The sequence below is a fragment of the Tetrao urogallus genome, assembly GCF_951394365.1.
Source record: "Tetrao urogallus genome assembly, chromosome: 1".
NCBI classification, from domain to species: Eukaryota; Metazoa; Chordata; class Aves; order Galliformes; family Phasianidae; genus Tetrao; species Tetrao urogallus.
In genome coordinates, this window is record NC_136813.1 from 121795370 (window position 1) to 121806489 (window position 11120).

General features: G+C 39.5%; 1 protein-coding gene across 1 annotated transcript; it reads left to right on the plus strand.

The window, feature by feature from the left end:
- Positions 1-268: 268 nt before the first annotated feature.
- On the plus strand, positions 269-10311 carry PTHLH (parathyroid hormone like hormone; the record flags this gene model as incomplete). Its single annotated transcript, XM_079541328.1, is given in 5 exon segments — positions 269-372; positions 5961-6314; positions 6410-6437; positions 6439-6540; positions 10255-10311. Coding segments are annotated over 5 exon segments (645 nt in total).
- Positions 10312-11120: the final 809 nt, after the last annotated feature.

The window sequence follows — 11120 nt, forward strand, 5'->3', positions numbered from 1 at the left end:
TGCGTCCGGGAGGCCGAAGACAGAGAGAGGGCGGAGAGACGGACGGAGGGAGGGAGGAAGCGAGCGAGCGGCAGACAGCAAGGAAAGGCGAGAGAGGGAGCAAAGTTTGGAAGAAGTGAGCTGTTGCGAAGAGTTCCAAAAGTTGTTTATCCTTCCCAGCTTGCGAGCTGGCAGAACTGACAGCAAGGGACTGCCTGGGGACGGAGCCCGCGCATGTGTCGCTCAGGACTGACCCCTCCTTTCCTTGCAGGTTTAAGCCCCGGAGGATATGATGTTCACGAAACTCTTTCAGCAGTGGAGTTTCGCGGTGTTTCTGCTGAGTTATTCTGTGCCCTCCTACGGAAGATCGGTAGAGGGGATCAGCCGCAGACTGTGAGTTACCTAAATTTCTTTCGGTCAGGGTGTGGGTGAGGAGGGCCCGGGACCCCGGGGGTGCTGAGGGGAGTCCTGGTAAGCATGGCTGTGGACTGGGCTGCCTGCCTCAGTTTGCTCTGGGCTCGGTTTGGGCTGAGACAATGGCAAGGGACGTTCGGGGAAGTTTCTGTGCTGACAGAGTACTGGGAAGGCAATACCGGCACAGAGGGACTCCGACCGGCGGGGAGCAGCGTGCAGCTGCACGCTTGTCGGAGGTGAGCTATTGCTGGTGCACCTCTTTGCATTTCTGAGGGGAGTTGTACGTTTCAACGGGTTGTTGCCGGTTCTGCAGGTAGTACGAAATGCCATGTACTTCAGTGCTGGCACAGAGCCAGTATCGATAAGGGTAGTGAAAATGCACATCAGTTACAGCCATCGTGAAACTGGGGAACTGAACACTATCTGGACTGGCACTTCTGCTACTTATTTATTTATTTTTCAAAGAGAGTCCAACATATGACTTAAAAGCAAAAGCATATTTCTGACAAATTATAATGTAACTTAAGAGATTCTCTTCAGGAAACGATCCTTTTGCTCCTTCCAAAATAATCATCATGGCTCATACTAATATATCCTAAGCAAAATACAGAAGAGAAACCACTGAGCTGATGCAGGAGCAGTTGCCTTACATGTGTATTTCACTGGCTCTTATTGGGCTTGCATCAGATTTTTTAAAGTAGAAACACTTTAGACAGACTGTGGAGGGCTATATTCTTACGGAATTCAGAAGGAAGTTGGGCTACAGAAAGAGTGTTAGAAAATTCAGTTACAACATGTGGGGAAACATAACACAGCAAGCAATTTCACATGGGTTTCCTTGTAACTGTTTTGTTACGTCCATAAGGACAAAATTTTCAAATATCACTTCTTCTCTTGTTTAAGTAACAAGAATATCCACCAGGTGAAGCGACTTCAAACACACCTGAACTTTGGCACCAAGCAGACAGCTAATACGATGTCGTACAAGCAAATTTCTACAGCAAATTGTGTAGAACATCGTGTTGCTGCTAGTGCTACAATGTGTTCTACCAAATCTGTTAGTGTTTAGCTGTTTTCTATTCCTGAAAGCCACCGTTGAGCTATTTCTTTTCATTTAAGAGCATAATCTTTGTCTACCCAGAGGATCAAATCTTCAGTTTCATATATAAAATCCTAAAATAATTGAAGTGCATTAAAATGCTGTATTTCCTATGCTGAGAAACTCTGAACTGGATATAAGCCAAATTTGTAAAAAATAAAAATTGCTGAGAAATAATCTTTCTCTTCTTGAGAGAGTTTAGCATTGTTCTAACATTTGTTTATAGAAGTCAGGATTAGAGGTCTTCCCAACAACCCGATTCCATCCTGGCTGTGGGAGAAAAAAAAGTGGAAGTTAAACACTTGAAACATATTACTCAGCCACCTCTTTGCCATGGCATGTAAAACATGCACAAGAAACCAGTTAGCTGTTAGTTAGTGGCATTCACATTGTTTTGTTTGTGGGTACAGCACAAACACAGACACCACACTCAAACATGTGTCCTGTTTTAATATCACCACAAACCATTCCTAGAATTAATGGCTAATAACTCACTTAAGTCTATATATATGTGTGTATGTGTGCATACAGACAGATATAATATATAGGTTTGTTTTCATTAAAATGCTTAACCCAGTAGTGAATGAGAATACCAGAGCATGTTCTTATAGCCATGCAAAAATAGTCAAAATGAAACAAGTTTGGTTCTCCAGGCCTTGCTAAGAAAAATCTCTCAAGGAAAGCCATATCAAATTGTTCCAAGAGAAGATTGCCAGGCTTATTTGTTATGGAAATATTTTAGTTACTACAGAACTTCTGAGAAACCCAATAATGTCTCAAAGTGAAATTCTATATTTTTATCAGCATGCCCAAATGCTGCTGCACCATGTCCCCAAACCTGTTGAAAATATTTTTCATAACTCCGAGATAGGGAATGAAAGCTGCTGAACCATTGGAGCCAGTGGCAAGGGCGCTCTGTCTTGCAAAACCCAGATAGTGAGTTGACTGAATCCTTTCCAGTTATTTTGCTGATCAGATTCAATGTGAACAGTCAAGGATAATAACAGTTAAAGAAGAGGAATTCTGAAATAGCAAGTTGTTGCTTGAAAAGCGTTTCTTCTTGGTGACTCTAGTTACTGAGAAAACAAAAAAGAAGAAAAATGTGCCTGAACAGAACAGCTTATCTGAAAGCACATGCTTAAAGTCAGAATGACTTTCTAATGTTTCTCCCACAAGACATTAGGTCTCATATGCACACAGTGTAGTTGGGTACAGTGGTTAATCTGGGCACTCTGCTCAAATACAAACCATCACCATCCTCTCAAAAGCACCTCTCATGAGTTAGTTTAGTATTTACTGTACTTGGTTTGGTGTCAGAATCTTTTTCCTTGAATGATAGATGCTCTTATAGAAGGATGGAAGGAACCTCCAGTGGGTCATCTTAACCCTAACAGTCTAATATTTTTACATATTGTCCCTGACATGTGAACGCAATCATTTCAGTTTCCATTACATTCCTGCTTGGTGTGGGGGGGTGAGATATTGTTGATATCTGCAGTATGAAGTACTTCTTACATCAGTCTTGGGCAAGTATTTTTCCCTGATTTATAAACAAAAGAGTTGTTCAAGTAATTGAGTAGAAGGAGGTAGAAGGTCAATGAGATATATATCTGCCATGTCTTCTCTGTTTAGGGATATTTCGATCTAGAGCATAAAAAGGAAATTGGTAGGCAAAATGTAATCCTTTAGCCTGGCTGAGTAATAAAAGTCATATGAAATGTAACACTGTGTAATGTTATGCAATTATCTGGAATAGCAGATCATTATTTGGGGACAGACTTGATGCTAAATATCATACAGACATTTAAACAGAAACCCACCCTGTTTGGCACACTAACCCTTCACATGTCAGTCTTAGAATTATTTTGGAAATGCCTACTTGCACAATATGTAGATTGTATAATGCTCTTTGACTGTCTTTTGTGATCCGGAACTAAATACTTAGGCTTCAGCTCTGTAAAATGGAAAAGCTTTTCAATTGAGAGTACTTTCATAACAGGCTTTAGAGATTCAGAATTTTGTCACAGAGGGTAAATTGACCAAATAACCTTTAAAGGATCAGGGTGGCTTTAGGCTGTCTGTGATAAATAGCGCTATTTTAGTCTCAGTAAATCACAAAGGTTTTGCATGTTTTTACAGACGCAAAGAGGAGAAGGAGAGCATTTTCCATGCAAAAATTCTGGGAAAATAGATTACTGAAGCTGGGACAGTAATGTGCACCACCATGGACAGCCTGACAAAGAGCAGAGAAGTAGTATTCAGAGGAGACTAAGGTGCTAGTTTTATTGGTGCACTTGCAGATCAGATTGACCTTAATGAGAAGATTGTTAGAGATGGCTATTGAAGAGTTGAACTGGTCAGAAAAAACTATCCTGGGAGAGATCTTGAGCTTACATTAATGGCCACAGCTGTACTGAAGAGAATAAAACAATATGGGTTCAGCTTAGTATTATTGTATTGCATTTTTGCTTGGAAACATTGAGTTGGAGGACATAAAGCACTTGCCCTAAGGCCTGAAATCATCTGATGTTCATCTAATTTGGGGACACTTAAAGCATCACAGACAATTTTTGGCCAAATGTGTGCTCACAAAATTGAGTACATAAGCCTGATTTTGAGCAAGTATCCTGGTTGCATCATTTCCTTCAAAAACAGCCATCTGTCAGTAGAATGGGAGAAGTGTTTGAATTTTATGTGGAGTAATGGAGATGCAGTATCACTTGAACTAAACAGTTGAACCTGATACTAACAAAATTGCAAATTTACAAAGATAAATAGTGAAAGGGATGCTCTTAAACCCATGCTACATGAAGTTACCAAATTCAAATAGCTCTAATGTTGGTCAAATCACAAATCTAAAGGGACTCTGCAAGATTTATTACAGAACACTTCCAACCATTTAGCACACCATCATTGTCCACTACGTTTTGAAATCTTGCATGATGATTAGAGATGGGAAGGAGGGAAGGAGGGAAGGAGGGAAGGAGGGAAGGAAGAGAGGAAGGGAGGAAGGGAGGAAGGGAGGAAGGGAGGAAGGGAGGAAGGGAGGGAGGGAGGGAGGGAGGGAGGGAGGAAGGAAGGAAGGAAGGAAGGAAGGAAGGAAGGAAGGAAGGAAGGAAGGAAGGAAGGAAGGAAGGAAGGAAGGAAGGAAGGAAGGAAGGAAGGAAGGAAGGAAGGAAGGCAGGCAGGCTCACTGACATTTGTGTGTTTCTCCCATTTTACCAGTGCTCAGAAACAGCTATGTATTCAACTAGCTGACCAAATAATTACACGACGGGAAAGGCAATGAATACATTTTCTTTGGCCAGTAAGAATCCAGTCACATACAGTACCCTGATACAAGATGAGAGGATACGTAGCCAATTTCAGTACACTGAAGTAGGACAATTGGAAGGATAAACTTATTAAAGTGTTCATGAGAACATTACTAAAATCCCAGCCTGCACTCTTTCTGTGGTTCACAGTGCAGCTGTGCATCTATCCCACACCAAGAAAAAAAGACTATTTTTCACAGTTATTTATTATCCAGGTGCCACTTATATCTTCTTTCCTCAGACACTTTATGCCTTATCTGCCAATACGAAATCTCTGAAAGACAGATTTATAACCATCTCCTAATTCCTCTAGAATCTAGAAAGAGATCAGTGAACTAAAATATCATGAACTTTGAAAGAATACCAGAGACTTATTGAAACCAAAATGCTCTGGAGGGCTAACGTAAAACTTCGCAAAGACAAGGAGTCTGTCCCATAAAGTTCACATTTTAATGGAATGCCATGAAGACATCTAAAAATGTGATTAGACGTAAGTGACCAAGTAGCAAAATCAACATGAGCGGCTGATATTCATCACTGCTGTTGAGCAAGCTGCCTCTCTGGATAGCTCATTATGGACAGAAGAGCTTATGTTTCAGGCACCCAAATCTGAACATTTTTCCATTACACTCCTACAATTGTACTTATTTAAATTTAGAACTGAAATACGCTTTCATGCATTTATTTATATTTACTAAGTATGTGACTGTGCAGAAGAAAATTATTAGAATGATGCTGTAAAAATACAGCTTCTGGCTTCAAAACTTGTTATTCCCTCTTATTTGGCTGCTGTATTCCATTACCTGATGCTGTAGTTTTCCAATCTCTGGAAACTACCTTCCTGGTTTTACTGCCTGAAGTGTGATATATTAAGAACTTAGAAGCTTTCCTAGAACTGAGTAGTGAGTAATCCAACCCCACATCCAGTGATGTGTGGTCAGTCAGCTGAGAATTATTACTAGTTTAGGTCTTTCCTTTCTCTGTAGGGAGCAGCTACTTTGAGAATCAGGATTTGCTCCAGCAGTGTGATTTCACTGGATGTCTCCAGCTCTGAGATCTGGTGCATGGTCTCTACTAGAGGAGAGAGGATCGCTGCCAAGCATTTGGCAGTCACCAAATCATAAATGTCTCTTTCTGTTCCTCTCTTTCTTCAGCAAACGGGCTGTATCAGAGCACCAGCTACTGCATGACAAGGGCAAATCAATCCAAGACTTACGAAGAAGGATATTCCTTCAAAATTTAATTGAAGGTGTCAACACTGCAGAAATCCGTGCAACTTCAGAGGTCTCACCTAATCCTAAGCCTGCTACCAACACAAAGAACTACCCTGTCCGATTTGGCAGTGAAGATGAGGGCAGATACCTAACTCAGGAGACAAACAAATCACAGACCTATAAGGAGCAGCCCCTGAAGGTATCAGGGAAGAAAAAGAAAGCGAAGCCTGGAAAACGTAAGGAACAAGAGAAGAAAAAGAGGCGAGCTCGCTCAGCTTGGCTAAATTCTGGCATGTATGGAAGCAATGTAACTGAGAGCCCAGTCTTGGACAACTCCATTACTACACATAACCATATTTTAAGGTAATTCCGCTATATCTTTTCCACATGCATATCATACATTTACTGAAATTCTTACCCTTCTGTGTGTGAGGTCAAGGCATTATTTGAATTTGGAGTAGTAGCACATCTTTATGGCCATAGGTACGCAATGGGTTTTTCAGCTGTGCACTGTGTCAAGGTAAGTAACCCTTTCCACTTCCCACTGTTAAATCTGCACCAGAAAGTAAGTATTTTACCTCTGGTGACAGAGTCACTATCATATAGTATACACTCCATGAAGGCTTCTTTTCTGATTGCAAAAAATTCTAGTATACTGCTTATTCTCAAAACGAGCTTTTAGAAACTGTATAGCAATAACAGTTATTTCTGCTGAAAGAAAGCACATCAAATTCATTAAGACTTCCTAGTGTTTCTCACTTCGTATCTCAGGCCACCACAGACTGAAAACTTTGAGTTTTAATTAAGGCTCTGCGTTTATAAAACGACAAAATTTCCTTTCTTTTCTCTCAACATTTTCCCTTTCTGGTAATTTTCCTGTCCCTACCTTATATTTTTCATTTTACTTTTTAATCTTAGAAGAGAAAATGGAAAAATCCTCATGCTAATGTCTGCAAACGGTGCAGACCAGTCTTTTGCCACAAGATTTTCCATGCAATTAGAATTTTTTAATTCAGCTTCATACTTCAACTAGCTTGTGAAACAATTATACGGCTGCTGAAAAATGTTGAGCCTTACTTTTGGAAGTAGATGTGCTTTCCTCATGTATGACAATAAAGGGTTTTTAGGGCAGAGGTGTACTGAAGTTTCAAGCAGAGGTGCGCCAAGTGACTCATCCTCTTGCAGTTATCTCAGTTTAATTGAAGTCTGTACACTTGTGGACAAGGCCAAGTAATCATCTCCTCAGTTATCCTCAAGTGTTTTCATTCTCAACAACAAAGAAAACCCACCCTTCTGTCTCCTTTCCTTCTGCTTTGGCACAAAGAGACACAACAGAAATACCACTTGATCACAGGATGTCCCTTAGAAAGAGACGCCAGCTGTGAGACTTATAAAATTCAGACTTTTGTTAGAATTCAGAGGGTGTTTTTTGCAGCATACTCTATTGTCTCAACTTCTGTTGGCATCTACACAAGTTACTGGTATCCAAGGCCAGTCATTCAGCATCCCTGGCCACAAACCTGTTAGTGTGGCTATAGTAGTCATTAGTGATGTAAGAGAGGATGGATTTGTCACAGTCGCCTAAGGAAGGCACGTTCTGGTACTCCTGTCAGGAGATATCTGAACTTTCAGTAGGTCTTAAGGAACTGCGGTGGCAGAAGAGTTTGCAACACATAGAGATCATGATAGTAGCAAAAAAAACCCGTGGGCAATTTGACTATTTCTTTGTGTATACAACCACAAAGAGCTGTAAGAGAATGGCAGATACAAACCTGAATTTAGACAGTAGTCTGAATTTAGTCTTCCTGTTTCAGTCATGATTGAATAACTGAAGGCAGTAAGCTTTACGCTGGAATCCTGACTTTACCTTTTTGGTACTGTTGCCCAACATGCCCAAGATTATGACATTACAGAAGCAAATTCCTTTAGGAATCTAGAGGCCTCTTTAGAGGCCCACTACTGTAGATATTTAATTGAAAAAAATTAAAGAGCAACCATGAAACAGGAAAACACTTTTCCTCCTTCACAAGGACAGAGTATACTATGTTGGTTCTGCCCAGCTCAAGTATGAATCTACAATTATCCCTGAAGGTTGACAAAAGATTTAAGATCTAAATGAATGCAAGACATAACTTCCTGTCTTTGCTTTAGATAGAGGGAGACAGGTTCAGTGCAGTTTTCTGTGCTGTTACTGGCACATAGGGGGCAATTTAGATGGAGGGATGACTGAGTTTTGGTGAAGTTGATTCCTCAGCAATGCTGAACTAAATCAGGATCTTCTCCTCTATTTGCTGGTGCTGTACAAGGAAGGATCATGTGAACATGATATCCAAATACTACATTGGTAAAAACTGTTTTTGTAGCATGCTACTAGTTTCAGCTCAGCAGGAGCATAACTTCCTTACAATGAAGAAATGGATATGCATAGTGTAGTAGCCTGTTTTTCCCCTGTACATCTTATTCCTTCCTGCTATTATACTATAGGCTGAATTAAAATCCTCATGCCAACTCTCTGCCCAATCTCCGTTCCAAAATTTTGAGTTTAGATCAGAAAAAAAGACCAAAACTTTTAATTACTATGAAAACTATCTCATAAATGTAGACAATCAGAGGCAAAATCACAGAAAATATCTTGTAAGTAGTCATTAGTACAAAGTTCACTGTTGAGCTGTGGTTTAGCTTAAACTCTACAATAAAGACCAGAATTCAAGCCAGAGTGAAAATGTCACCCTCTTAAAAACAGCCCTGTGCAGTGCAGATACACATATACAGTCATGCTGTATGAACTGTGCCATTGTTATGCTACAGCCTGAACACATCCTAATATTACCCTAGTTAATCACTGAGGAGCTTCATGCTAGTAGTTCCATTCCAGGCACTTAAAAATTCTTTCTCATGAACATTCTAGCTCTATTCCCATTCCAATTCAATTAAACTGTTATTACCTAATTTCCTAAGAAACTTTTCAAACGAGCAGACTCCCTTGTGTTAAATGTAGTTTCCCTTGCAATGTGAACATAAAAATATCCCCTTAAACTCTCAAGGATTTGCTGTTTTGTGTGTGTCTCACGCCCACACACGTCTGCCATGTGGAACGCTACCCACAGCTTCAGTGATCCATCCAGAAGCAGAGCGAATCACACTCTGTCCTATAGTCTGCATTCCACTCTATAGCTGTTTCCCAGGGAACCAAGGTGCATTACAGAAATGTGCTGTTCACAGCAGCAGAAGGGAAAAAAGCCCAACCCTTCAGCGTTTCCTGCAGCGCTGAAATAATGTAGAGCAAGTACTACGTGCGCCAGATAGAAGCAGGCTCTGCTTTTGTTCTCCCATACTCACAAGGAAAGGAGTATTACAGAACTCACACCAGCCCACTAGCATCCCTTAGAAAGCTCCCAAATCTTAGGGCTGTATACAGCTGACACTGAATTTTTCATCTTTGTCTGAGTGCAACAGGAGTCATGGCCTAACATGGGATACTCATTTTCTTTCCAGTCCTAGATGTTTGGCTCAGAAAGGGAGAGTTTCAGGAATAAAGTCTCTTCTTTTATTAAACTCCTTAAAGAGACATGCTGTAAAGGATCTCTTCGCTTTAAGACCTAAACTGACTTCAACAATGTTGAACTCATGGTCATGACAGTTCAGAAATACACAAATCCACGATGAACAGACCCCTGTCTGTCTGGTGGTCTCACCATGAGAAAGAGAGACTGAATAATCCTGTGGGACAATTCTAATCATAAACCAGCCAATGCCCAAGCTGCTTATGCAAGAGGGATGTGATTGCCAGAATGTTCAAAAGGAAATTTATTTTTCTTATCCTCAAATGAAATTTCTCAATTCTTCAACTATACGCCCTTGATATATTTATTATAGACTGATATATTTTTTCTACCTGTTGCACTCAGGAATGTTATTTTGTAAGGCCCTACAGAAAACCAAAGTTCTTTCCTATTTGTCTGAGATTACAGCATAGCAGAGTAGATGGTCCAAGTCAATAAACTATGGGTCTTCATACTGTCAGCTGAGATACACTGAAAGAAATAGATTTTGAAAATATATCTAATACTGTAGTGCACATTTAACCAGCTCTTATTTGTGCAAATGCTTATTACCAAGGTGCACTCACTATAGTCTGAGTAACTCTTGTTATTAATATTGGATCTATATATTTAAAGTGAAAAATTAATGTTTGTTTGGTTTTGTTTTTTTCCATTTTTTTTTTTCTCTGCAGGAGGCGCTGATATTTTCAGCAAGACAACTTTGGAAGACATATTGCAGTATTCTGTAATAGTGAACATAGAACATATGGGAAGTATTAAAATATTTATTACCTGTAAATATTGTAAATGCTCAGAATAAAACCTTTTTGTCCCATTGCTCTCCGAAACTGCACATTTGGTTATTGTGAATTTTCCTTTTTTTTTTTTTTTTATTATTTTTTTTTAATTTTTATTGGCTAAGGCTAAGACAGTTATTATTGTCACATTTACCCTAATTTATTTTGTTGATTTGTGTATTTATTTTGTGAACGTATCTTGGTGCTGCTGACTTTCTCTATTTTTTGTAACATAATGCACTTTAGATATATATTGAGAACTGGTATTAAATGTTCCTGTTTTGTGGTTGACTTCAATGAATGCCTACACAAAATTTTTCAAACTGATTTTCCTTTGTGCATGTATAATAGCAGTATTTTAAAATTTGTAAAGAATGTTTAATAAAATATAATCTAATTAAATCATGATTCAGAAAGAAAATGTGTCCTTGAGGAATTTCAAGACCAGAAACACCATTTTTTTCTTCACTACATTTGAAAATTGTTTTAAATTTAATGTGTTTCCATTGGTTCAAGCTCCCACATTTTCACGTTAGCTTTCACTTAAAAATCACACCGAACTTATTTTGTTTCAGTGCTCTGTTTCAAGTCAGTTCAATAGTTGAATAACTTGGGAGTACATGATTCCTAATATTTCTAGCTCCCAGTATTGTAAATGCTAAGACATGCTGCTATACACGTAAGAGGACATAAAAAACAGCTCAATAGGATGAACCAATTATTGCACACATAGAGGATGCTTGCACGTCATACCCCCCTGT